General features: G+C 48.6%; 1 protein-coding gene across 1 annotated transcript; it reads right to left on the reverse strand.

Moving 5' to 3' along the window:
* Positions 1-322: 322 nt before the first annotated feature.
* HEATR6 (HEAT repeat containing 6) lies at positions 323-27,969 on the reverse strand. The gene is made up of 20 exons (XM_024553623.4): positions 27,533-27,969; positions 24,963-25,070; positions 23,548-23,688; positions 22,961-23,076; positions 21,821-21,935; positions 19,959-20,060; positions 18,945-19,082; positions 15,959-16,257; positions 14,998-15,175; positions 14,393-14,599; positions 13,924-14,023; positions 11,728-12,083; positions 10,108-10,230; positions 9,657-9,743; positions 7,036-7,170; positions 6,143-6,265; positions 5,542-5,666; positions 4,650-4,746; positions 3,412-3,616; positions 323-1,814 (listed from the first exon to the last, which is right to left on the reverse strand). Exons 1-20 carry the CDS (start codon positions 27,755-27,757, stop codon positions 1,273-1,275), a joined length of 3,522 nt encoding a protein of 1,173 aa, XP_024409391.2. The 5' UTR covers positions 27,758-27,969; the 3' UTR covers positions 323-1,272.
* Positions 27,970-27,991: the final 22 nt, after the last annotated feature.

The following is a 27,991-nucleotide window of genomic DNA, read 5'->3' on the forward strand; positions in this document are numbered from 1 at the left end:
TTCTGAATTCGGATTCTGAATCAGAGCCAGACTTTTTACTGTTTCTCATCAAATAAGATCTAATCGTTTACGCCCTGCGTGGCTTCCTTCTACAACGGCAGCGTGGCCGAGGCCCCGGCCCGGCGTCTGGGAGGAGGCCTGCCCCTGGTGCTCGCCCACCGAGCGCGGTGAGGAGATGCTCACCCTGCCGTCAGAACAGAGCCCCTTACTGCTGACTCGGGAGCCTGTGCCGGAATTTCTACGAGTGCTTACCCCTGCTCCTTCCCTGCACGGACATAAACATCTGTTTTCAGAGACTGCAAACCTTCACAGGAGCAAAAGGTTTAAAAAGAAAAACATTAGATTTTATTCAAGGTAAGCAAAGGATAAGTAAGAGTAATTCATTAAATGAAACCATCCAAAGCCCTTTCACAACATTTTGTCAAGAAATCCACCAGTAAAAGCCCAAAGAACTAGGAATAAGGTATATATGCCATACTTTTACGCAAATGACAAGAAAACAAGCCGCTTCCCTCAGAAGGCATGGAGGGGCTTCCGGAGTGGGCACTTGGGGTTCAATGCAGCAGGTGTTAGCGACCTGGAGGGACTCTCGGTGTTTTAGCCGCACCCCAGTTTAGTGCAAACTGGCTGGACATCCGCACTGCTCGCAGCTTTCTGTAAAGGCACCTTTATAAAAACGGGAGGTTATGGGCACACTAGTTTTCACGTTTATTATAAACGAGAAACAATTCCCACAGACAAAATTCCTAAATCCTTTTGCTGCTTTTTAAAACAATTAAAAAATTTATTGACTTTTGGGGGGGGGAGAGAGAGAGAAACGATTTGTCATTCCATTTATTTATGTACGCGTTGGCTGGTTCTTACACTCGCCCTGACGGGGCTGAACCCGCCTGGGGAGTTGAGACAATGCTCTAACCAGCTGAGCCATCCAGCCAGGGCTGCCTTTTTGTCTGACACTGAACATCCTTCACACGCCCCACTCTGCCCAGCCCATCCTACAACCCAACTCCTCGGCTCCTGGTTACACAGGTCAGAGGTTCCAGCAACTACGACCATGGCCAATGCAGCAGGACCTCTCTCTAAAGTGGCTGAGCCCTGCTAGAAAAATAAACACAGCTGCTAATTCATTCTAAATAAATACTGGAGGGCGTACTTCTGCCCTAAGATTAAATTCCACCTATCTGATGCTCAAGCTTGGGTTTTCCTGTTACCACTTGACCCCTGAAAAGTAATGGTGGAATAGTCACTGATTTATTCAACTTAGGAGTGCACTTAGGACCTGATTGAGTCAAAATAAATGGTCAGGGTATCCTGCAAAAAGCCCATGATGGCCCTTTTGGCCGTGTCGCCAGCCAGGGCCTGGACACTGCTTACATGCTCCTGGGCCATTCTGACCATCTGGTCTCTCTCCTGTGGACCATGGGGTGCTCCGGTGTCATCTCCCGCTGCGCCCGATTTTAAGAACTGTAGTATATAGGACTGGATCATGCCCCCGTTCAGCTCCAAGGTTTCTTTGATGCAGGGCAGGTCTGGGGCACTGGCCAAGCTCAAGAGGTGAACCAGCGCCTGGCAGATTTGGGTCCGGAGGCTGGCACAGTACTTGAATTCCAGAAAGTCCATGGTGTCTTCGCTCTTCTGCAAGGCGGTGACCAGCGCCTTCCAGATCTGCGCGTACTGGTCGGCAGACCCGTAGTGCTCTCGCCTGCCCGGGAGGGAAAGGGCAGCGGCAGACCTGATGCGCACTTTGAAGTTCTTGCATGATGTCACAACCGATGTCAGCGCGCTGTAGGCCTGGGAGGTCCACGGGGCTATTCCTAGAAGGAATAAGGTCATTAAAAGAAATGAAGGCTTAAAAACAAACACAGTGAGAGGGATAGGGGCCGGCAGAAGGAAACACATACATCAGTGCTCCAGTGAGTCAGCTCACGCTGCGATTCTCACAATGACCCTACAGAATCAGGGTGCTGAGTGACCGACTGCGGGGCCCCTCGGTAAGCAGCCAAGCACTGACCCCCAAACCTCCCTCCTTCCATAGGCGGGCCTGCCGTATGCTCAGGGCCTCTGCCACCCAAACAGTGACTCTGGTCGTTTGGAAGAGGCTTCCTCTCTGGGAAGGTACTGAGAGGGTACGGCCTGGTGGGAGGAGCACAGATGGAACTGTAGCCCCACTGTCCTCTCGGCTGGCTGCTTCTGACGGGTGCACAAGCTGTGCAGCTGTGTGCGCAGACCTGTCCATGCCGGGAAAGAATAGTTTGTCACCCGGATTAGCATCCAGACACAGGTCACTCATGTTAGTGCAAAACAGAAGAAAATACCGTACGGGGAGTGACTGGGGAACAGAACACCTGGATTCACTGCAGGCTTAGTTTTCTCATTCTGAGACGACCCCCAGACTTCTCTTTCCCTCCCTGTTCCCCGCTTTCCTCCTCATCAGGGCTAACACTCCCCTGCCCCTTCCACTTCACAGGGGTTCTTCTCCTCAGGACGGGCGGCTGCGTAGAATGCAGCTTTCCCAGTTCTCCCAGCCCTTCCAGCTGCTTTGCTGCCTCAGGGACAGCCGAGCAGACAGCCACCGGAAGTCACCCGAGCCTCCTTCCTCGGTGGAGAAGCCCGAAGGCTACTTTCCCACCAGCTCCCAGCTGACGCGGTTTGCCTGGGTGCTCTTGGAGATAAGGGGAGCAGGGCCAGGTCCCCCAAACTTGATGCTCTGCTGGTCCAGAAAGGGTTTTCCTCTCCAGGAGCACACGCTTGTGTTTCAGGTCTTGTCACAGAGACGAATGTATCGGGCAGATGCTGGCAGCTGAAGTGAACGGGATTTGGAGGCCACGGTCCATCTGTCTGAGCTACTGGCCACCGATGGTAATCGAGGTGCACGGCTGTCATTACTTAGGGACAGATGGCCTGCTCACTGGAAGCGTTCACTCAAGTACCAAGGGCTCTCTGTCCCCCATGCCAGTTTCCCCTTTATTTTTTCCCCTGCCTGTTAGAACAGTATGCTCATGGAGTGGAATTTAGAAAAGGATAGCAGAAAACGCTCCTACTCATCATCCCATCCAGAGGCAATCACTGTGAACAATTAGGGAGATTTCCTTCCAGTCCTTTTCTGCCCGTTTATTGAGACCACACTGTAGCAGTAAGTTCACATCCTGGCTTAGTTTGCTTAACACCAGAAATATTTTCCCAGACGATCAAAAAAGTGTGGATACCCCACTTCAAATGGCAACAAAATGCCATATACCATGACTTATCTCAGACCACCCCCTCACCCTGGATGCTCAGTATGTTTCCATTTGTTTCCAGTGGTGAGATAAACACTACTGTGACGAGTATGTTTAACAACAATGCAGACCCGTGTGTGCTGCGCCAGCCGGGGAACTCTGGGCCCTGGACAGCAGAAGAAAACTTGCGTACCCAACGGAAGAGCAGGGTTTTTAAATGCGTTTCCCATTGCGTAACAAGCGTTCCATCGGACTTTCATGGCGGCCTCGGTCAGGACGGCAGAGATCAGGGCCTGGATAGACTCCTCTATGATTTCAGCGAATCGGGGTTTTTCTATGTGAGACGGTTGTAGAAAATGGAGCAAATTTCCAAGGGCCCGGACTGCATTGCTTTTTACCTAGAATAAAATGTAAAAGCATTAGGAATCTGTTTTGCTGAAGGGATGGTTCAGAAAGTATAATTTCAGCTTTAAGAAACCCGGGGGGTCCTAGACGTCCCGAAGCAAGAAAGCTAAAGCAGAATGCAGCCCGCAGAGGTGCGAGTTCTCGGAACGCTGCACGGTCTCGTCTGGCTGACGTCCTGAGCCCTCAGAAAGGGGAGGTTCCACAGAGCTCCCTGCGCTGGCATTTTCACTGTGAGATTGGGCTTCAGAGATATCCCCCTTCCTCGCATTGCGGAGACGGCAGGTAAAGCCCGGGGCCACAGGACATGCTGGCTCCCAGCGAGGCTGGAGGGGGCGCTGGGTTCCCCACCCCAGACCAGTGCTCTTCCACTGGAGAAAAGTGCTTTTTTCTTCACAGCATACTAGAGTCCTCTTGGGAGCTTTCTTTTTAAAAATCAATCCCCACCCCCTAACCCCAGAAATTCTAATGGCATTGGTCGAAGGGAGGGCTTCCCAGGTTTTCAGAACCACGGTACTGACTGAAGTCCGGTCTGTGTGAGGTGCTTAAGATCAGGTATCTCAAGTCCCATGAGGTAAACGTAACAGCGTCCGTGCTGGAGATGAAGAAACTGGCCTTCACAGAAGTCAAACAACGCACCAAAGGTCACCCACCCCTAAAGGGCAAGCCAGGATTTAAACCACGTCCGCCTGACCCTACAGCCCAGGATAGTGCTTTTTAAACTTATTAATGTCATAGGGAGTATTCAAAACCAAGGGCTGCTCATCTCTTTCACTTGTCAATTCTATCTAAAGATTTTTGGGGAAAAAACCCCCAACAGACTAATGTTAAAACAGGCGTGGACACGCCAGGGACGAGGTGACAAACGGCACTGGGGCTGTTACAAGCGGGAGGTCAGAAACAGACTGCGCAGGTGTGGGTGTGGAGCGGGCCGCTTCACAGCGTTCAAACAGAGACCGACCGGGCGGAATGAAACCGCAGCACGCCAAGTATCTACCCGACAGAGAGGAGGTCTTGCCGCGGGCTCACCTTGTCTTTATCCCTGGACGCTTCTATAGCTGCCCGCAACATCTTCAAGAGCAGGAGACCAGAGAACTCCTCCTGGAAACTGGGGTCTGCGGTGTCCCTATTCCACCCAAAGCGGGCAAAACACGTTAAACGATAAGACCCACTGAGATGTACATACACAAATATGTTCTCTTAGTATAACTATAAAAGCTAGGAAAACAGCTCAACAAATCTGTTCGGCTTATACCCAAAACCTACAGTTTATGCTGTTTGACCCAGTAGATCCACATTTGGGAATGTAACCAGCAGAAATACCTCGAGTGGAGATTCCATGCACAAAGAGTTCGCTGCATATAAAAGCCTAAGACACTCGAATGCCCGATGATCGGGAAATGATGGAATAACCATCGCACGGCGGTTTACTGTGAGTCACGGTAAGCAGTGACCTACAAACGCCGGCAGAAGTCAGGAGAGTGTTGCTACGTGTTATCCCAGAGTTAAGTGACACAGAGCAGGGCACTTGTGCACGAGTAGTCACAGCTGCCTCTGGGGCAGGAAAGCAGGGGAGGAAGGAAGGACAAAGGCTTTGCACTCTTCGACCCCTCCGGCCTGTGAGCACACTGCTCAAATGCGCGCGTGACACGCAGGGAGGAGGGCAGCCATCACGAGGGCTCTGGATGTGCACCTTCGTGTGCCCACACTGTCTACAGTGTGGACGGGTTTCGTGGATCAGCGTGCCGTATTTCTACACGTGATCGTTAAGGGCAGCTTACTAATCTCATTCCTCGAAGGGCTACAAAACAAAACAAAGCGGGAACGCTGACTCCATAATGTGGGGCGTCACTGCTAATTCCTTTACTGTAGGGACCTCGGCCTCAGAAGCCACCCCGGGAGCACGAGCGGGGCCACCCACATGTTCACGATCAGAGTGTCGGTCAGGTTGCCCAGGGACCAGGCTGCTTTGGCTCGCACGTTCAGAGACTTGTCTTGCAGTGACATCAGGATTGCATTCGCCGTGTCTGCAACAAATATGACATCCTGCAGGACAAACAGAACGAAACGGTGGGGTCACTTTAGAAATTCACCCGCTACCCAAGAAATTCTCAGGTGTTCCGGCAAAGGGCTAACTCTTTACCACTACTTTCTACTTGGAAATCAAAATTCATTTACCCAGTCAATTTACTGTTCTTATGTATTACAATTCGGACACCCATTGAAATCCCAGGGATAGGTCTTCCATGGTTTTAACCGATCGATGTTTCTCTCTAACATCGATGTTTCTCACCCTTTCTTTCTCCCTCCCTTCCCCCTCTCTAAAAATAGATGAATAAATAAAATCTTTAAAAAAAAATAAATGAATGACAGGTATTACCATATTTTAGTAGCAAGTAAGGAAGATTACAAAGCAATTTAATGTCCTTTACTGTCCAACTCAAGAGCTCTATGGCCACCAATAGAAAGAAGGACCGGTGTGGACTACCGAGAGGCCCAGAAGGGCCCGGGCCCGCTCGGACCTGTCTGAGGCAGGGAAAAAGCACGTAGACGCCAAGGGCCCGCGAAGCGGCAGCTTTCACCAAGCGATTCTTGCTGTCGTTCAGCCCGAGCAGCACCGTGATGCACAGGACCTGCCAGTCGCTCTGCAGCGAGAGGGGGTGGTGGAGGAAGAGTGAGAATGAAGGTCTGCGACAAGCGACTGCGACGTGTCTGTGTCTGGGGTCCTGTGCAGGAGGCGAACTCAGCCGAGACCCTGAGGCTACCTTGGTGGAGAGCAAGGTGCGCTTCAGACCCCGTGATTATCCGAGCGCCCCCGGTTCAGGGCACCCACCGCACCTGGGACCACAACCTCTACAGCCGCGCGGGCGAGGTCACCTGATTCTCCTGCTTCACTAGGGCTGCCTTCCTCATAGCAGCTAATTTATGTCTAATTTATGGAAGTAAAAACAGATGTAAACGCCACTGAAAACTGCAGGAAAGGAACAGTTCGGATGCCATAGGTATCGGGCACCAGCTAAGTCTTTTCATACACTTCTTGTTACATCACTCCCATTTTATAGATGGTAAAATACAGTTTTAGAGAAGATAATCAAAAAGCCAGAAAGTGGAGGAGCTAGGACATAAACCCAGGTCTTCCTAACTTTTGGGTTTGAATTCTTCCTGCAATCTCTCTGACTTCAGAGCCTCTATCCCCCCTACTTCTGCCCCTGCCTTCTAAGCACGGGGAGAAGCCCTCCCGAGACATTAAGATTTTAAGTCTTCCCACTGCCCTCACCACCCACTCAAGTAGAACGAGCACGTTTCCATTGGGGATGGTGTAAATACGAGCTCAAAACGAGAAAGAACCGAAATCGAACCCGAGCTGTGACACGCGGGGACACCACTGGGGGTGAGGCACCAGGCCTGGAGTTACCGGCAGGTTGCTGAAGGCTTCCGGCAAGATGGAAGACAGGGCGTCACATGCGCTCGCCTGCAGGGTCGGGTGCTCTGAGTTCTGCAGGGCCCTGGGTAAAGGGCCGTTCAGCATCATGGTCCAGAACAGCACCACCTGGAACAGGGCAGAGATGGAGCTGCAGCCCAAGGGCACAGGGGAGCCAGACTGCTGCTAGGACTGCCGCAAGTGACCGCAGTCACAAACACTTCTCCTCCCAGTGGCAGCGGCTGACAGACGCTGTCACGGGCGTGCACAGCGATGAAGGAGCCTTAGAAACAACTGAGTCAGCCCTCCCACTCTGCTGATGAGGAACCACGGTCTGCTGGAGTCGGGCGACGACAGAGGTAACGGCGAGAGGGAGATGAAGACGATGACGACAGTCACAGCAGCAGCACCTGTTCTTCAAAGCGCTCACGAGATGCCAGAGACTGTTCCAAGTGCTCTCCACACGTCACCTCGTTTTCACCCTCCGCGAACTACACGAAGTGCGTGTCGTCACCCCATAGTCCCACGAGGACGCTGACACACAAAGAAACAAGTGGACAGCGGAGCTGGGCTAAAACCCGGGTCACGGACGCCAGCTAGGGCTCCTTCAATCTGCGTCTTCGTGGGCACAGAGTTCAGGGGCCCAGAGTGGCCCATGGGCCGTGTGCCCGAGGCAGAGCTGGAGCTGAGTCCTTCAGCGACGGCTTCCTCACTGTGCAGCCCTGGGCGAGTCACTAAACCTAAGCTCTGGTTCCTCTTCAGTAACACGGGGCAAAGACATCTACTTGGCAGTGTGTGTGACAATAAAATGTAAGAGCGTGTGCAAAGTTCCTGGCAAAGTGCTTGGTGCCTGGTGGACCCCTAAACTGAGCAGCAGGCTCTGCTTTAAGCACTCTGAAGAATCACCCACTTCAAAGCCCCTCAAGGCAGGCAGGCACCTGAAGCGCACCTTTCCAGTTTCCCTCCCATGGTTTACAAAACGCCTGGGGTTTCACTTTGCAAATCTGTCTGGGGTTTCAGCGCCTCCCTCTCTGCCCCATGGAGATTCCTGAGTGTGGCCGTGTACCCCGTGCGCCGGTTCTGTCCGCCCCACAATCCTAGCTCCAGCCTGGACCCTCCCCACTCAAACCAGAAGAATGTGGACAGCTGCAGTTGCCGAGCTCCCAGATGGCCCACAACGACTCTCGCCACCTAATGTGTAAGAGGCGTCAGTCCCCTCCCACACTGACTGGGGCTGACCTGCGTAACCAATAGGATGGTATGGTAATGCCCTGTGAAACTTCTGAAGCTAGGTCATAAAAATCCTGCGTCTCTCCATCGTTCTCTCTCTCTCTCTCTGATTCACTTGCTGTGGGGGAAGCCAACTTCCAAGCCAACAAAACATTCAAGCAGCCCCCCTGGAGAGGTCCTCCCGGGGAGAAGGGAGGCCAGCTTCCAATAGCCAGCAGTACCTTGCAAGCCATGGGGGTGAGACACCCTGGAGGAAGACCCTCCAAGCCTGCCAAGCTCTGCTGCCTGGACCCCCACACCACTACCCTGACTAACCACCTTGGACAGGGCCTAAGCCAGACCCCCGCTGAGCTGCTCTCAACTCCTGACCCCAAGAAACTATGGGAGAGAGTACGTGCCTTCTGTTTTAAGCTGCTAAAGGTTTAGGATAATTATTCCTCAACAGACAACACAGAAAGTATATCCCATTTTCACAGATGAAATAATACTTGAGTGTGAATAGTTCAGCGTCTTGCCCAGAGTGACTGCCGAGCCGGGGAGGAGTTTGGACTCAAACCCAGGTCTGCTGGATGGCAAAGCTTGGCTCGTCTCCCTGCGTACGGCCACATTTCAGTTTCTGCAGCAGACTAGGGAAGGGACTGGGGCTAGGCAGTCTTAATTCACTGCAAGGACGATGGAAATTGTGAAGGAAGAAGAATAAACAGGATGAGGAGGCAGAGGGAGAAAACTGCTGAGTTGATTTTGCTTTTGGCACTAAGCTGAGCCTTTTTTGGGGAGGTCACAGGCTCCCTCTCCAAGGAAGACTGGCACAGCGTGGGGGGAACAGACACAACCTAAGATCACAAGAACGTAATAGGAATCCTGGGGGGACTGCGGCAGTGAGGGAGCTGACGGACTAATATTCACTGGGTGCTACTCTTTGTCAGCATCTTTACATTTCATTCAATCTTCCAACGGCTCATGCGTTAAGGATTTTTGTTCCTCTCTAAAATGAAGAAACTATGCTCACAGGCACGTGGGATTACGTGGTGCTCCCTAGATTTGTTCTCTCACCCTCTGATTCCAAACCTGTGGCTCCCCCCGCACTCTGGTCTGCCTCTGGGGCAGGCTGAGTAACCAAACCAGGTTTTATGCCAAAGAAATAATTAATTGGTTTTTGCATTGCTGGCTGTGTGTTTCATATAATCTTACCACATGCTGAACCGCAAATAAACTAAAATGCAAGTCAAACCTACTCATGCTAGTATCTCATTATCTAAGATAATAAACCATAATTTTTGACGTTGGAAGAAACCATACCGCCCACTCCACTTTATCGCTGAGCCTCAAGGTGAACTGACTGAGGCACTAGGAGAAGAGACGCCTCTGAATCGGCAGCTACTTACCAGGGTGACGGGCACTCTCTGACCAGGTGGTAGGGAGGAGTCGGGCTTGTACTGCTGTACTATGCCTGTGCCCAGTTCTTCCAGAAGCTGTGAGGAGAAAAGAAATAGATGATCAGAGCAGAGCGTTAGGACCATGGAGGCAAAAGACCACTTCAGTTTGGAGATCACCTCAGATCAAGGGGAAAGATAATTTCCAACAATTATATTTTGTTTTCTATGCAACTTCTATGTCAAAGGCACTCTTTCCAGGTGCAAAATCACCAGCTGTTTACAGTGCTGTTCATTTCTTCCTAAATCAATTCTTAGGTTTAGATGCAGAGCTGAGGACGGAGGAACGCATGACTTCCCCACCTGAAACCTCTTGAAGAAACCTCGGAACGGAGGAACATATAACATAAAAAGAAGAATTTAAAGCTGGGGGGAAAAGCACGAGGCTCTTAATGAAAGTTACCTTTGCTCCGTGGAGCTGGATAGACGGATCCGCTTCCCCCATGCACCTGCAGATCACCTCTCCAAGCTCCATCAAGTAGACCTGAGCCACTGAAAAGTAGCCCCTTGCCAGGTGGGCCAGTACCTGCAAAGAGCACAGAACACTGACCCCGTGACCTCTGTGCGGGGCTGCAACACCCGGAACGGCATTTCCACATCTCACAAACTGCTCACGCTTAACAAAGGGCTGAGATATGATGCTGAATGAAGTGAAGAACAAGCATAATCTTTATTTTATGGCTAAAATCAATGAGCTATATATAGCACATAATTTTATGGTGGTTTATGATTTATGAAATATATTTCTTTAAGATTATCAATATGATCTCATTTTAGTAAGCCTGGGTACAATTTTTTAAGATAGGTCTTAATTTTAATTAAATATTTCAGCTGCAGAAACTTAAGGCTGAAAAAAGTTAAAGGTTAAAGTGGTCAAAGGACGTGTTTAATGCTAAGCAGGTAATTAGCAGCGAGCCAGGACCAAGCCCGTGCCGCAGACCACACTTGAGCGCAGAAACGGCAGACACTTCAACCTGGGGCTGTTTTCTTCCTTTGAAGGAACAATTATATTTTGTTCTCTCTAAGCAGATAAAAGACCAAAGAAAAGTTTATAGAGAATTAAACTTTAAGTGGCAGAAATCAAAGATTAACTACACAATTTCTTTCAAAATTACTTGAGGTCTGTCCGGAAATGGTCCAGCCATCGTTAATATAAGGAGAACGGTTTGCACGACACCGATGTAACCTGGCAGCCAAGCAGAGTGGACTGGAATGTGCATGTGTGAACAGTGACGACTGCACTGTACTGGTCAGTGGGGGCGGTAGATGCCGTTGAGAGACATGTGTACCGTGTGCCATCGCACTCAAAGTGACTGAGTAGAGCGACGAATCTGCATCAGATTCTTCACTGAGCTCGAACACTCCTCCACGGAAACTATTCAGATGATTCAGAAGGCTGCAGCTGTGGGCAGCTGGTGATTGGCAGCTTCAGCACAACAATGCTACTGCTCACACATCACATCTTGCGCAGTTTTTTTTGTGAAACATCAAATCACCCAGGTGACTCAGCCCCCTACAGCCCAGACTTGGTGCCCTGTGACTTCTGGCTTTTCTGAAAACTAAAATCACCTTTGAAAGGGAAGAGATTTCAGATCATTGATGAGATTCAGGAAAATAGGACGGGGCACCTGATGGCAACTGGGAGAACTGTGTGAGGTCCCAAGGTGCCTACTTTCACGGGGGCTGAGATGTCATTGTCCTGTGTACAATGTTTCTTGTATCTTCTTCAATAAATGTCTCTATTTTTAATATTCATGGCTGGATTCCTTCTGGACAGACCTCATGTAATCATTACACCCACCTGTCATGAAGCCCGAGGGGAGTAAAGCGGCTCGCAGCGAAAAGGAATGGACCTGACGTTTTACAGCCGAAGTGCCCGCCATCACCAAGGCGGCAACAAGAACAAGGCCTCCCGCCCACAACACGCCTCCCGCCCACCGGTATGGACTCGCTCTTTACTGCACCCAGTGCAGGAGCAGGGAGCAATGTGCCATTTCAGAGGTGAGGAAAGGAAAGCTGCTACCTGTAAGGCCTCCAGGCGCATGGGGGACGGCACATGGGTGCTCCCTGCTGCACAGCCAGCCTCGGCGCCCACACAGATGCCCTCCCTGGGCAGTACAATCAGGGAGACGCAAAGTCGGATGAGCCAGCAGGGCTCGGAAGACCCGGCTGGAGAGCCGACGGCCACTTCCTCCAGGAAGGGCCCTGAGGGGGCTTTCTTCCACCAGTCGGGGTGGCCGAGGTGCGGAGTTGCTGAATTGCTACTGCCCAGTCCAGAGGAGCAGGGCTGTTGGAGGAGGAGCTGGACTTCAGGTAAAGGTGCGTGAGTGGACACTATGGCTCCCAAGAGAGTGAGACTTGACACGCGAACATTGACATCTGTGGAAGGAACAGTAAGAACCTGTCGCCATGGGAACAGCTGTGTAAGGACCACAGTTGCCCCTGCAGGCACGAAGCATTATGCCATCCTTTTAAAGTCCGAGCTTAATTTAATTCAACCTGAGACCTATTTTCTAGTTTACAGGAAATACACGGGGCAGAAATGTCCGTTAAACAACATTACTGAGAAACTATCAGGCAAACTGAGAGTGTGACACATTCTATAAGACAACTGGCTTGGACTTTTCCAAACTCGGTATCGTGAAAGAAAAAAAAGGCGTGGGACTGTTCTAAGTTCAAAAAGGCTACAGTGACATAACCACTGAATGCAGTACCTGAAACTTGAATGAACACAGGTTTAAAAACAGCCATAAAAGACTTCCTGGGACACGTGGGGAAGTATGAACGAAGACAGGAGATTAGACAATATAGTGGAATTGATGTAAATTTCTCAGGTGCCAAAATGGTTTTGTGTTTTTTAGGTCATCTTTGTTCTTAGGATATGCATGCTGAAGTATTTAGGATAAAATTTCATGCTATAATTTACTTTTCAAACAGTCAAGGAAAAAAGTCTATATAATTTTATATACATAAAGATACACATAGATACACCCATATGTATACACACACACACAGATACATGTATGTCGAGAGACAGAGAAAGCAAATATGACAAATACTAACGACTGGGAAGTCTAGGTAAGGCATGCGGATGTTCGATGTCCGATTCTCTCAAACTTTCTGGGGGTCTGAACATTTTAGTCATAAAAAGTTGATGGGGGACAAAGGCAAACACTTGAAGCGGGTGCAGGGGGACAAGCAGGGGACGGAGCCAGGAGAGCTGGCTTGTTTCAATCACCTCTGGCACTCACATGATGAGACACCCAAGGCAAGATTTACATTTCAGAGTCCCGTTTCACACACGGGGAAAGGGAGTGAACTGGGCTTAGTTTACTCATCCCCATCTCAGCTGTGCCTCCTGAAAATCTCATGGGGCTGGTTAAGTCCTCCTGTTAGGAGGAAGTCGGGGTTCAGAGGGCCCACGACCACGAGGCGGCAGAGACGGGAGCAGGCTGACTCCGGGCCCAGTGCCCCTCCTGCAACATCACAACAAACCTCCACCCGGTTCTGCCGTTCTGAGTGACAAACAACTTATCAGCATGGCGTCTGATCATAAAGCTTGCAAACACAAGAAAACAAATGTTTGAAAGGCAAGCGCTCACAGCACATGTACAAGGACTCGCAGACGTACGCTGCCATTGTTCGTGTGGAAAATAATACAGTAACTAATAAACAAACATGTTCTGCATACTCACAACCATAAACATACTTTTGCCCACTTCTGTATATTGTATGTGGGAGTGACTCGGGAAATACCAAGAAATAAGGCTCTGTAGTTAGTGAGGATTTGAGGGTCTGAAATTTTATCTGATCTTCAGAGGAAATAACGTGAAAGAAGTTAGGTTTTATACCCCAGTTTTTCCTTCCAAAAAGACGATGTCTATCCGACTGTCCATCCATCCTGTCCTGTGACTAAAGGATGCGAACCATCACACACTGGAGGGAACCCTTGTCCTGGGCTCAATCTAAGGGGCTCCTCTGATTAGCACAAAGTATCAAAGAAGCATCGAACTTTACAAGTTCAATTTACCAGCTCACTTCCTTCCAGTGGTGCTTCAGGGGTCAAAAAAAAAAATGAAGTTCTAGCAAGATCTGATTATCCTGAAAACTTGGAGAGTAAACAGAGGTATCTTAGAGCTATACAGTCGCTGTGAATATTTTTAAACTAATCTAGATTTGATTGATACAAAGAAGCAATTAGTTTTAAACTCCTACCAACCTTTGTGGCGGATGTAAGGCTTTATTTGGTTCCAGACTTTGGTCAGCAGGCTGAGTTTCAGTCGGTTGTAAGGTGAATTTGATACTAGATTCGCAAGGCACTGAGAAGCACAAGAACAGTTCATCAGTGGGCCTGAGTAAGCCGTAACATAAAGACTTCACAGCATTTGCTTAAAAATGAAAAGTTTTCACTTATTTGAAAATCATTCTTTTTCTTTTCCGTCTTTTTGCAGGGGCGGGGCAGAGCATTTGTTTTCTCATTGGTACAACTTAAAACTAAAACCAAAGGAGTGTATTTTAGTCAATCATTCATTCGGACATGCAGAGATGGTCGGTAGCAAGATCAAACAAGTAGGTACAAACAGGATATCTTGAAATAAAATTACTACCTGGTAATATTCTTCAGTCACGTCACTTTTCAGCAACGTGAAACATCCTACAAACTGAGACAGACAGCTTGGCACGCTCACCTTAATTATCTGAGTGAGGGTCTGCGAGGACGACTCGGCCGCCAGCGCTAACAAGAGGCACCGGTGCACCTCCCCGATGCTGGACGCGATCGCGGCAGAGAAGGGAGTGAAGGCCCTTCCGTGGTCACCCGCATCCTCCGCAACAGAAAGAAACTGCTTCGAGCCTTCCAAGATGGCAGATAAAACTTGCAGAGCGCAGGCACGTGTCTGGGGTTTCAGGGAGATTCATGTCAGTTAGCTGAAAATCAGGAGTCGAACCCCCGTCTTCCTATACATGCTTTTAATTTTCAAAGGTTTTAGGAGCATTTTTCAAAAATATTTTACTTATTGGTTTTTAGAGGGAGGGGAAGGGAGGAAGAACGAGAGCAAGAGAAACACAGATGTGTGAGAGACACATCAACTGGTTGCCTCTCAGACGCCCTGGCCCAGCCCGTGTTCACGTAAGCCCGTTTCCTATTCTCCTGCTACCCAGTGGGTCTCAGGTCAGGACCTGGGTTGGCGTTAGGAAGGGCTGCGTTCAGGTAAGACTGGACGGGGCAGAGAAAACAACAAAGACTTTTCCATCTTTCTTCCCAGCGTAACACTTAGAACCTGAACTCTCCTACCTTTGGGGAGGGGTCTTTTAACGTGAGAGTCATCAAGGAAACAGACTGCGGGCTCCCGAGCTCAGACGTGTCAGAAACAAAGGCGGACCAGTAGCCGTAAAGGACCTTTTTCTCTATTGATTTCACAGTAGAGAGAAAACAAGCTAACGCTCCTTGGCGAACCTTGGCTTGGTAGGACCTTTAAAAACCAAGAGGAAAAACCAAGTCTTTTAATAGTTTTTTCAAAATAAAGGCATGAAATACTACTTATTCCAGTTAACTCAAATTATACATTGAGAAATTTAATATTCGAAGTCTTAAAGATGCCAACATGACATTAAAAATTATTTTTCAAAATACAGGGAAAACGTGTTAAAGCAACTTGTTCATATAACATGTTAATAAAGGCAACAATTAAAAAAACACGACGAGACAGAGAGTAAGAGGGCAGCACTTTGATGCCAGGAAACGCGTGTTAGGTGAGACTGCAGAACACCCACCCGGCCGACAAACGCGCAGGGAGCGGGCGCCCGCGCATGCGCGCCAGACACGGTGCTGAGGCTGGGGGGCAAGAGCCAGCCCCCGCCACCGAGCAGCTTCTCACTGGCAGAGACGTGGTTGCGGAGATGGCTGTGGCACATCATTACTGACACGAACGCAAAGAGAAGCAAAAGGGTCGCACAGCGGAGGCACCTAAGCCGGTACGGGAGGGGAGGCTCGGGAAAGGCTTCTCAGGGGGTATGACTGCCGAGTAGAAGTTAACGAGGCAAAAAAAAAAAAAAAAAAAGTGAAAGAAAGACTATTCCAGGCAGAGGAACCACACGTACCGGGGCGGATCAAGAGAAGGAGGCAAAGTGCAGAGTAATGCGAAGCCCCTCATAAATGAGACTCTTCCAGTGAAATCCCATGCAGCAGTCAGTGTTTTAAGCAAAGTTATAAAAACTCACATGCAAGGCATAAAAATATAACCAAATACTACTACCTCATTTTACCCTGCATGCCCCCTTCAGCATCGGAGTAGTCCGACTCACTGCTGCTGACCCTCTTCCAAACGGACGAGCTGAAGGGTGCGGGGACTTGGTCTTTCCCCGCAGCTCCGCTTCCATCGAGTGGCAAGCCCGGGACACCCGGCGGGGCGGGAGGCTGCGAGCCCCCTTCGTGCAGGCTCACTCTGCCCGAGCCGGTGGCCGGGGCCGCTTCTCTTTCTCCACTGGACTCTTCCTCCTCCTCCTCTCCTGGCTGGATTTTCTTTGGTTTTATCTTTGATTTTTTCTTTTTATTCTGATGGTAGGAGCAAATGAAAACATATACGGCAGTGATTTCAAGACAGCTTCTAACTGATCATTGATGCTTTCTCATTTGCTAATTACCCAATGTGTCCCCAACATGTAGTGGCAAGAAAGAAGAAAGTGAAAAAGCGGCACTTACTCAGTACCCTCTGTGTCAGTTACTCTGCGAAGTGCTTACACATACCCTGTGGGATTATAAGAAGCAAGGGACGAAAAATGTGGGCCAGAGTGGCCCTTGTGGCCTGGGTGCAAATTCCACCTCTGTGACACGGGGCAAACCACTTAGCATCTTTGAGTCTGGGCCTCATCATCTGTAGGTGTAAGGCTAACACCACCAACCCGGCCCAGCTGTGAACGCACCCAGCCTTCTCAGCTGGGCTCTGCAAGAGAATTAAGGTCTACGGGCAGTGTGACCTGAGTGGCTATGTTCTCAGTTCTCCCCGGTAAGACACGGAGTTAGTGCCACTCTACACGCAGAGGAGAGATGCTAATCCACTAGGTACAATGCACGCTTTAGGGCACTGGCGCTTTGTAGGTGTAGATATTAAGTAAAAGCCAGTTTCTTCTCTCCGTTCTTTCTGACGTCAAAAATCTTTGGAATCTGTGCCCCCTCTGCATTCTCCAAGTCCCGGAGCTCGGGGAAGGGCCTCATCACTTCCACCCGCACTTCCACCTGAGATTATTAATGTGGCTCGACTCACACCCTTTCACTTGCTACCACAGTGACTTCTCTAAAATGCAGATCTTGTCATCGACTCTGCTGCATAAGATTCTTCAGTGAACCGCCACCGCTGTCTGATGAAAGCCCACATTCCTTAGCATACTATATAGGACCCTTGTGGTCTGGCCTCTGCTACACACCTGCCCCGCCCCGCCCCTCCCCTCCGCACACCCAACGCTCTATGCTGACTAGTTAACGCTCACTCTCATTCTCTCTATGCACGCATCTCCTGCTCCTTCAAAGTAAAAACATCCCTTTCCTGCACTACCCTCCTTCTTGAGTCTCAGTTCAGCCACATCTTTAGGAAGACTTCTTACTCCTCAACCTCACTGGGTGCCCGGGGCGTGTCCCCAAGCCCCGTGAACACGCTGAGGGAAGGAGTCACTACGCTGCATTGCAGCTGTCCGCCCATCTTTGCCTGCTTCCCCCAGGCCCCTAGAACAGCCTGTACCTTCACTGTTAGCATAACGTCTGGGCCGCCGCAGACGAACAGTGAGCACTGAACAGGTGGATGAGTTGGAGAATTCTCGATCGTGAGCATTTCTATCAGGCACTACATTTCTAGATGTGATACCTTGGTTATGTATCTGTATATTCTGGGTTCTCCGACAGAAATGTCAGGGAGAGGACAGCTGTCGGGAAAGGCTTGGAAAGCTGGTGAATGTGAGGGGTGTGAAGACGGTGAGTTGACTGGTACTTGGGTTCGAATGGTCTAGAGCGGGGTCGGCAAATTACAGTCCACTGGCAAGTCCAGCTGAGCACACAGCCTGACACTGTAAATACAGTTTTACTGGGTCACGGCCACAGCCACTCATTAACATGGTGTCCGTGGCTGTTTCTGCACGAGGACATTAGAGCTAGCAGCCACAACAGAGGCCTAAAACATGTCCCAGCCATGACGCAGTCACCAGCAAGCAGTGTCCGTGGCGTTGTGGCTGAGATGAGACAAATTCACGTGGACTACTGAGTGCTGTGGAGGAAAAGGGGCGGCTTTTCATTGGCTTAATTTGCATAGGAATACAGGGCGTATATGGAAAGCTCATCAATCATTGTCAGGCAGTAATAATCAAATATATAACAGGGTCAGTTAGCTAAAGGGCCATAACACTTTGGGGAACAAACTCATTCTATGCTTGGACCCTTATCATTTTAATTGAGGGTATTAGCAAAGCAGGTTTCACAGGATTTTATGCATTCTTTCTTAGGCCTGATCGCCCAGGGGAACCTGCCCTTTCCAGCACAGGGCCGCACCCACCTCCAGCATTGTTTCAGGCTTAGGTTGAGCAGGGGAAGTAAGGCAGCCAAGAGATTAGACTTCTTGCAGACAGAAGGACGACTCAGGCTATGTTAAAGCTGAGAGGCGAGGGTCCATCACCCCTCCTTTCTCCAAAGCCCCCCAAGTCCTTCCCTGAGGGCCCCCTGGTGGCCATGCCTGTCTTAGGTCGTCCCTCCCTCGAGGAATCTTACCTGTCATTGGCTAACTGGTCATGCACTGGGGGCCAATCAGGGTGAAGTAAAGTGGGCAGAGGCGGTGCTCCTGCCAGGGAGATAAGCTTTGTCTCCTTAGTGGCTTAGGGTCTCAAGGTCTCTCACTACCCTCAGCCATGGGGGGCTACAGTCTCTGAAACCAGGCAGGGAGGTTCCCAACAGAACCAATCTTTTGCAGAAAAGGTTTGTTGCTCTGTGATCTTGAGCCTTTGAAGGGTGAGGACGTTTGGCTTTGGGCATAAAGTGAATGCCCATTTTTACAGCTGTTACACTCACTAGCATTTTAGAAGTATCAGATGCTCTGACTGGTATTTTCAGCAGTGTGGTGAATTTAAACTTACTCTGCTAAAACTCCTAAATTGAGTCAAATTCGAGGTGAGCCTTTGGCACAGTAGTGATCAAATCATACAAAATACACGGCAAGCAATTAAGAACAACCCACAGCTTCAATCTAAACAGACGTGACGTACCACAGCTGGTCGAGACGCGCTGGACTCAGAGAGCTGTGATTTGGCAGGTGGCCGCCCATCGTACTGTGGAAGCGGAGTGGGGTATAGCACCGTGGGCATCTCTAGGTTTATTCCGGGGAGTCCATGAAACATGGATTTCTAGCGACGATGATTAAGAAAACACATGCAAAAAACACAACTCAGAAACCAGCATTATCCATTATGTTCTGGATCACACAACAGAATAATGTTTGGAGGTTATTAAGGAAATAAAAATGGGACAGAAGACAGACAGCTTGTAGGACTTACAGAAGAGTTTAATCTCATCCCGTGGGACATCATTTGGTCAGATCCGGGTAGATTTTATTTTAATTTACTTATTATTTTTATTTATTAATTTTATACTTTATCCAGTTTTACCTAATTATATTACCTAAATATAATCTTTTTAATGTAGCTTATCCATGTCCACACCTAGATATCTGTCTCCCTGTCTATGTGGGAGTCGGGGAGATAGCACAGGGGAAAAAATAAAATTTTAGTTCTGATAAAGCTAAGGTATCACACATGGCTTCAGTCTGAGGCCAGCACAAAGCTTCGCACTACTTGCTGAGGACCGCTGGGCCCAGGAGGCTGGCCCGGCTTCCCAGAGGGTCAGCAGGCTCAGCAGGCTCAGCAGCCACAGGACGGCTGCCTGCTGACTCGCACCGCAGTCGACCCACCTGCTGGATGGAGGTGAGAGACAAGGAGGAGCCCTGGTTTTTCTTTCAAATACAAACAGGTTCAAAATCATCTAAAATTAAATTATCTACAGATCATACACCTTCTCAGTTAAGGTACACAGATGAAATTTTAGAATTTGATACATTTACTAAAGCAAGCTTTATTGTTTTCAGTTCTTAATATTAAGTACTTTTGAATAGGAACATTGTATTCTTCGCTCTTAAAATATAATACCCTAATGCTAGCCATGGATTGACGGAGCGGCCCTTGTTCTGGGGGTTTAAGCAGGAAAGACGCCAAGCACCTTCTCACCTTCAGCACCGCCAGGAGCGCGCCCAGCTCGTCCGTCTGTGTCAATTTCATCTTCCCACCGTTGAGAAGAGACTGTATACCTTTTAGCGCATTTTGTAACAACTAGGGGGAAAAGGAGACCAAGTCAAGAGGTAAATGAAATTTGGTTGTCCAGGGATCAACTTCCTAGCACCACTGAGGATGGAAGAGGAAATGTCTTTAGATGATGAAACAAACCTTTAGACAGGGAAGGGAAAAAAACAAAAATGAAAATGAAAAAAAAAAAAAGTGAAGATCCAGAGAAGAGATCTGATGAACTAATTATTTTCCGGAAGAACAGAGTGCTCTTATTGAGTAAGAGTGGTCTTATGCACATGTTTATAAACGAGCAGGTAGAAGTGGTAAGGAAAAAAGAAGAGTGTTCAGTGGGAAGAATGCGATAGGAATGGAAAAATGGCAGCAGAGGACAGCAGTGGGGAATCTGAATGCAGCAACCTCAGCAACTCTTAGGGGCAAAGAAATGAAATGGGGGAGCAGGTTTCTGGAGGTCAATTCTGATCAAGATGGATTCTTTGACTCAGTAACTCATTTCCAGAATTCTGTCCTTAAAAAACCCTCCTCACATGGAGAGGATGTAAATAGCAGCCTTGTTTGAAATAGTGAACACATTGAAAAAACTTCCATTTCCACAGATCATCCATCACAATGATTACATAAGAAGCTAACCCTCTGCTACATGGAAACGTCAGCAGGAAGAATGGCAAGCACTCTAAATGCTTTATTTCATATCCTCCTCCTAAGACCCTTCGTCCCACTTCACAGATGAGGAACGTGGAGGCTCAAGAAGTAGTTTTCCCGAGGTCTGCCAGCTAGAGTTAGAAAGCATGAGGTACAACAGGTACTGAAGAGGTCCAAGAGATATTAAGCTTAAAAAGGAGAAAAGTGGCAAAACAACATATTTAATATGATCATTTATATATAGAAAAAAATCTGGGGCATGTAGAACAATTTGTTCTCAAGTGGTTATATCTGAGCAGAGGACTATAAGGAACTTTCCCATCTAAGACCTGTAGTTTTTGAAATGTGCCACTCAGAATTTAAAATATGTTAACCAATTGTCATATTGGCATCAGATTTTTAAAAGAGATTTTATTTATTTATTTTTAGAGGGAGGGGAATAGAGGGAGAAAGAGAGTGAGAGAAACATCAATCAGCTGCCTGTTGCACCCCCCTAATTGGGGATCTGGACTGTAAACCAGGCATGTTCCCTGACCAGGAATTGAACCAGCAACCTTTTGGTTTGTGGGACGACACCCAACCCACTGAGCTACACCAGTCAGGGATGCTTCAGATTTTTTAAAAAAGAAATAAAATAATGCAGATACTGTGTAATCCACTCTTTTCCTTTCCATCTAAAAGACAGTTGGTAGTCTGAAACTGTAATGCTTTTATACTCAGAAGGGAAAAAATAGTTTTCTTTAAAAACCTTGAATTGCGAAACAAAAACAACAGCAAACAAAAACAATTTCTTGTAATTTAAACCTGAAAGATACGATTTCAGTCTCTCTATTTATTTTAAAAATATTTTATTGTTATTCTATCACAGTTGTCCCCATTTTCCCCCTTTGCCCTCCTCTGCCCAGCCCACCCCCGACTCCCACAGCCCACCCCACCCGGTTGTCCATCCACGGGTCATTCACACGCGCTCCTTGACTCGTCCCTTCCCCCGTCAGTCTCCTAGGTGATGGACATTGCACTAATGCCTAAATCTCTAGACAAAATGAATGCAGCAGCCACATCACACTCCTTGGTAACGGCTCCTGTCCCACTGCTGCCTGCAGACACACCTGTAACAGTCACAAGGGTAAGGGTAGCCCACCTACCATGCAAAACGTGATCTCATCCATACCAGACGACTTCGGAGACTGTAAAGTGGTCAGGAACGCCTGGAAGCAGATGTTCTGGTAGGGCTCCTCCAAGTGCGGCTGTCCCGGCACACTGAACACACAGAGAAAGCAACTCAGACTCCGCCTCCTTTGAAAGGGGGCTTGCAAAAGAGGAAGAGTTAAAAGTAGCAACAATGTAGACTAATGGAGTTGGAATATACCCTTGAACAGAAACTGTCTTGTGGAAGGCCGGTGGGCTTTGGTTAATGACTGCTCTGGGACAGGCGGAAGACTGAAATGAACAGGAAGAAGGAAGGACTCCACAGGGAAAAGTTACAGGAGTGTGTGGTGGAAGAGGAATGGGGGGAAAACCTTGTTCAGCTCTGCAGGTCCTGTCAAGTCAGAATCACACAGCTAAACCCGCTCTCCTAGTCCCCGGACAGCACTGCGAGGCAGAGACAAAACATCACATGCCAGTTCAAGCCTGTGCTGCTCATCTTCCACTGCACGAACCTACAGGCGGGCAGCCGAGATGGCCTCCGTTTTCTTAGAAGAAACTGGCCTTGACAGACAAATCTCATCAGAGCTTCAATTCATATGAATATATCCTTCTAAAAGACTGAATAAGGTCAGAATTTATACCAGTAGAAAGCACAACCTTGACATACTGCACGTATATCACTTTAAAAAAAAAAGATTTTATTTATTTATTTTTTTTAGAGAAAGGGGAAGGGAAGGAGAAAGAGAGGGACAGAAACATCAATGTGTGGTTGCCCCTCACATGACCCCAACTGGGGACCTGGCCCGCAACCCAGGCATGTGCCCTGACTGGGATCGAACTAGCGACCCTTTGGTTTGCAGGCCCGTGCTCAATCCACTGGCTACACGAGCCAGGGCACAATATTGCTTTTCCTATATTTAGGGATAAGGTCCTAGTCTATTTTTTCATTTTTTTTCAAGCAATATTAAAATTAAAAATAAATAAGATGATATTATTAGCAAAGAACATGGGAAATGCAAAGTAGGTTATTTTCCTAAGTTGCTTCTGGCTTCAGACAGATTGAACCACCTACAAAGAATGTAGGAATGCATTTCCCTATATTATTACAACTGGGAAATCTGGTTGGATCCACCTACCTGAGACACAGGTTCGCCATGCAATGTACTGCAGCTCTCCTAACCTCAGGGTCAGGCTGGGTCAAGTCACTCAACTTCACCAAGAGTCCGCTCTTGCCTAATAAGTCTGGGAGGTACTAAAACAAAATAACAGCCAACGCTGAACAAATTACAGCTTCTGGAAAATATTACTCTTTAGACAGACTTCATTTTTTTAACTAAAGGGCAGTTAAGTAGCAAAAGACCAGCTGCTAGGTACATCTTTCAGATGGGCGTGCAAAGATACGCCCAAAGGCACAGGGAAGGGACTTCACTCCCACCTCTGGAGTCACTGAGCTGAAGGGTCATGATAACAGGTGATAATGGTTAATATTACGAGGTGCCAAGCACGTCACAAGTGCTGTCCCACTTCGTCCCCAGAGGCACTGTTTCACACAGGAGAACGAGCCTCCGAGTGGTTGCATTAGGGTTGCTCGGGCTCAGCGAATGAACGGCAGCACGGAAACCTGAGCAAAGGCCTGTGGGTCAGAACCCGTGCCCCAGCCCTTCAACAAACAAAGACAAAGACAAAACAGCACACGAAGCCCCCAGAACACAGCTGAAACCACCTTTTGGCACTTGGAGCCGTTGCAGTAAACCAGAGCCGCCAGGGCCTGCAGGACCTTCACGTGGGTCCAGGGGCTACACTGCTGCAGAGCGGAGATGGTGTACGCCAGCAGGAAGTCCAGGTTGTGCTCATCGACGATCACCTGCAGACAGAGCGGAACATGCACACGACCTAACTGCAAAACGTTTTACCCTTTCAGATGCCTACGCTCATCTGAATTAAGCTGTGGCGGGTCCATCTCTCTCGTGTCAAAAAGCTCAGCTCTAAAGGCCTTGCACGTCTGATCGAGACACGGCCTCTTCTCCCCCAGGGCCGCGTTCACTTCTCCCCTGCACTCCCTCCACTCCAAGGGGGTCCCAGCAAATTCCTTACAACTTCTCCTCGAACTGCCCGGACATTGGCAGACAGATAGGTGAGACTCAATCACTGACATTTCCTAATTCAACTAAATTGCCTTATACGTAGTAAATGCTCAACACACATTGTGAGTGAATGTCTACTAAATAGCCACTATATTTCCCCCATCGTGTGGTGAATACAACACGAAGAGATGGCATATCCCGGTGCTGCAGTCACTCATAATCTCGGTGGGACAAAGTAGGCTAATCCAAACACCGACTCACGGACAGCTGACATAAACTGTCATCGAATGCTAGAAACTTGCTTACGGGCTGCAGATGTCACAGGTAATTAAAAATGATTCCAACTGCCAGTGTGACAAAGGTGATACGCCTGAGAACAGTAAACATTCAGAAGCTATCACTTCAGTCTGAAAAGTTCTAAACTTGAGAACAGCCTTACTCCATTTATGAAGTCACACGCACACACTGCTGGGAGCCCCCGGCATCCACTTCCTGTTCTTGTTGGCAGGGCAGACTTTGTCTGGGTGCCCACCTCTCCCACACGGGACCTGAGGGTAAACCCTAATTTGTCTAAGAGGGTGGCTCTCCACCAGGGGCTGTCTTTAATATTGACGATAGAAGCAAATAAGCAACATTTTTGGCATATTATGCTTTATTATTTCAAGAAAGGTAAAAATGAAACTGAAATGAAAAAAAAAAAGATTTGTACAGTGCAGGGAGAAGGTGCCGTGTCTGACTGAATGTGTCAAAAGTGGTTTGCAAAGTCTCGTGCTGCAGACTGCTCGCTGGACAATGCTCCATGGTCGGGCAGACCGGCTGAAGCTGACGGCGATCAGATTGAGACATTAATTGAGAACAATCAACATTATACCATGTGGGAGATGGCCGACATACTCAAATATCCAAATCAATAAAGTTATTGGTGAAAATGAAAAAGGTGTCTTTTATTTTATGGAAAAAAACTAAATGGCCTTTTTAGCCAACCCAGTATTTCAAAGGTATTAGTTATTCTCCAAGTTTGTAACCTGAATTCTAAAGTTTCATAAATAATTACCTGTAATGTGTTAAGTAAATGGTGGATAAGCTGAGACACTTTGCTCACAAGATGGTTCTGAGCAAGAGGCACCAGGCGACAGGCTTGGACGAGAAGAGTACTGACGTCCTAGGAAAACAAAGACGACAAAGAAAAGGTGACACACCTGCTAGCGAGGTGAAGACCCTCCCTGCCCCCAAACACAGGCAAACAGGAAAATAAAAGTGAAGGCTAACACTCGGAATGGGGACGGGTGAAATTTGAGGCAGAAAGTAGGAAATGACATCACAAAAATAGGATGTGCCAAAAAAAAATGAGAAAAAGAATCAATATCGTTTTTGTGAGGCTAAAGACCCCAGAGTCTCTATACAGGTAGAAGCAATACCATTAAATAACCAAAGAAAGGCTTCCATAACATAAAAGCACACACTGAAGTTAAAAATACAAGAAAGTAACAAACCAGATTCTCAATGCCACTGGGAAAATCAGAAATGACGCTTGTATGAATTTAATGTAAAATTAGGGGATTCTAAAACAAAATTGTATTACTCATTCATCTATTGATGTTTACGGAATATGAAGGCTCTGAGCACCTACTATGTGCCAGGTAGTAAGCTAGGTCATTGTGCTCCAAAGGTAAACAAACATATTTCCGAACCCCGAAAGTTCACAATCTAATGAGTGAGACGAAAATACTCACAAATACTTCAGGTGAACTGAGCGCTAAAGAATAAAGTACAATCTCTGGAGAAACGGTAATTAGGGAGGTCTGGTGGAAGTGCTTTTTAAGCAGAACCTGGAAATATTTGAAGGACGAGTGAAAATCTGTAGACAGACAAGGCGCTGAAAGACACTGCAAGCAAAGGGAACAGAATGTGCCCTGGCTGGTGCGGCTCAGTTGGTGGGAGCCTCATCCCGTAATGGAAAGGTTGAGGGTTTGATTCCTGGTCAGGGCACAGGCCTAGGTTATGGACTCAACCTCTGATTCCGTCATGTACAGAAGGCAACCAACTGATGCTTTTTTTCCCGCATGAATGTTTCTCTCTTTCCCTCCCTCTTTTTCTACACAAGCAATGAAAAAAAAAATGTCCTCTGGGTGAGGATAAAAATAGTATTTTTAGAAAGGGAATAAAGTGCGAAGACTCGGAATACTAGTGGACTGAAACACCAGTAGGCGCCTGAGGAACAGCAAATTGTAAAGGACGCATACAGGGCACAACAGAAGGGGCTGCAGAACAGGAAGCTGGAAAGGCACATAGTTTTGGTGCAAAACCAGCAAATTATACAAATGAAAAGTCCCATTCCCAACTAGTCCTTAATTCCACTCCGTTTCCTGGTGATGCAAACTATTCTTCTGTTGTGAACCCGTTGTATCTATAAATGTGCATAAATTTTAAACCTCCCCACCCTACACTGGTCTCAGATTGTATGAACTGTTCTGTAACTGGCTGTGACCATTTACCAACATGTATTAAAGATCTCCCCAAATCAAAGCTTTGCTATTGTAATCAGATCTCTTCCCCACTAAAGAAAAGATCCCTCCGGCAGCAGAGCAAAGAATGGTTCGGAGAAGGGCTGGCCTGGAGGCAGGCAGTGAGTTCGAGAAGCCAAGTGCAATGGTCCAAGAAAGAGTCACCTGGCCTGGAGGGCCTAAGGCGTTGGCAATGGGAACACAGAGGAGGAGATGGATTGAGATATATTTATGAGGCAGATCGTAAAGAATCCGGATTGGACAGGATCTGGAGGGCAGGAAAGAGGAAGAAACAGTTTGTGCCTGTGTGACTTGGCAGACTGTGCGTGTGTCTGTTTGCGTGTGTTGGGGAATAGGATCAGCGGGGAGGTAATGTACTCGTTCTTAGGAACTGTCCAGTTTGGAGCACCCGGGAACACCAGAGGCAGTGGTATGATGGGTCAGGAGTTCAGGGAATTCGGTAAATAGTATCCAAGACCTGATGTGCGTGAATAGTACCACTCAACACACTCTAAAGAGGAGGCAGAGAGGGCAGAGCCTAGCGTGAAGGACCAGAAAAAGCCAGGGACTTTATGACAGACTTGGGTTCCAATTCCAGCCCCGCCTTTGCCAGCAACAGGGCATTGGATCTTCATGAGCCTCTGCATTTTTATCAGTAAAATGGACCTAATTATAGCCACACTCCATTGAGTTCCGGGAACCGTGCACGGGAAAGCACAATACGCGATCCACGTACCGTGTCCTCAATAAATAGTAGTCGTGAATCTTATATACAAAATATTCTGGATGCAGGGAGTGGGGCGGGAAAGGGGGGTGGGGCGGGAAAGGGGGGTGGGGCGGAAAGTGGAACCAGAGATGACACATGCGTGGGTATCAGAGCAGAAGTCAGCAAGTTGGGTTTTGAGAGATGCAAGTTTGTAAAGCACTTCAGAGACTTCCAGATGGAGGAAAGAGGATGTGTCACGGTCGGAAGGTGCAAACCAGCCTGGAATTTAGGAATTCGAAGTTGGGGTGAGAGAAGCCGGGAGAGGCAGGCGGGAGCTACCAGCTAGGGCCCCTGCGGGGTGGGGCGGGGCCCGCAGATGCTCCGGGAGTCCCCTCCGCAGGACACCCCGCCTACCTCCGGGGCCACGCCGCCGCCACCGCCCTCGCTGTAGTTCTCGGAGATGAGCTGGTCTAAGAGCAGGTGGATCTCCGTGCGGGAGGCGCTGCTGTCGTCCGGGCGCAAGGCGCAGAGCCTGGCCGACAGGCGGCGGAACCCCGAGCCCAGCTCTCGGGGTAGCTCCCGTGGCACCTCTCGTGGTGACCCGCCCAGCAGAGAGCTGGCGACTTGCACGGTCGCCATCTTTCCTACGTTGAACAACGGGGGAAATACTTCCGGGACATCCCTGACTCCACGCTCCAGTTCCGGAAACGCTTTCTTTGGGCCGGGACCCAGGGCGATTGTTTCCAATCCTACAGATTGGGCGCCGGCTGCTGAGACCCGTATCCCGCACCTACCCGTTGGAAATGAGCTTGGAGACCTTTTCGCCGCCCACCTCTCCCTGAGCCCTGACCGGGAGGTGGAGTCTGTCTGTCC

Source organism: Desmodus rotundus, chromosome 9, assembly GCF_022682495.2.
Source record: "Desmodus rotundus isolate HL8 chromosome 9, HLdesRot8A.1, whole genome shotgun sequence".
Taxonomy (NCBI): Eukaryota; Metazoa; Chordata; class Mammalia; order Chiroptera; family Phyllostomidae; genus Desmodus; species Desmodus rotundus.

Coding starts and splice junctions, on each gene's coding strand:
- HEATR6 (XM_024553623.4), bottom strand. CDS start 27,757: ATGGCGACCGTGCAAGTCGCCAGCTCTCTGCTGGGCGGGTCACCACGA. Junction 25,071..27,532: donor GCGGCGGCGTGGCCCCGGAG/GTAGGCGGGGTG, acceptor TTGTTTTCCTAG/GACGTCAGTACTCTTCTCGT. Junction 19,083..19,958: donor CGCTCCTGGCGGTGCTGAAG/GTGAGAAGGTGC, acceptor CATCGTCGCTAG/AAATCCATGTTTCATGGACT.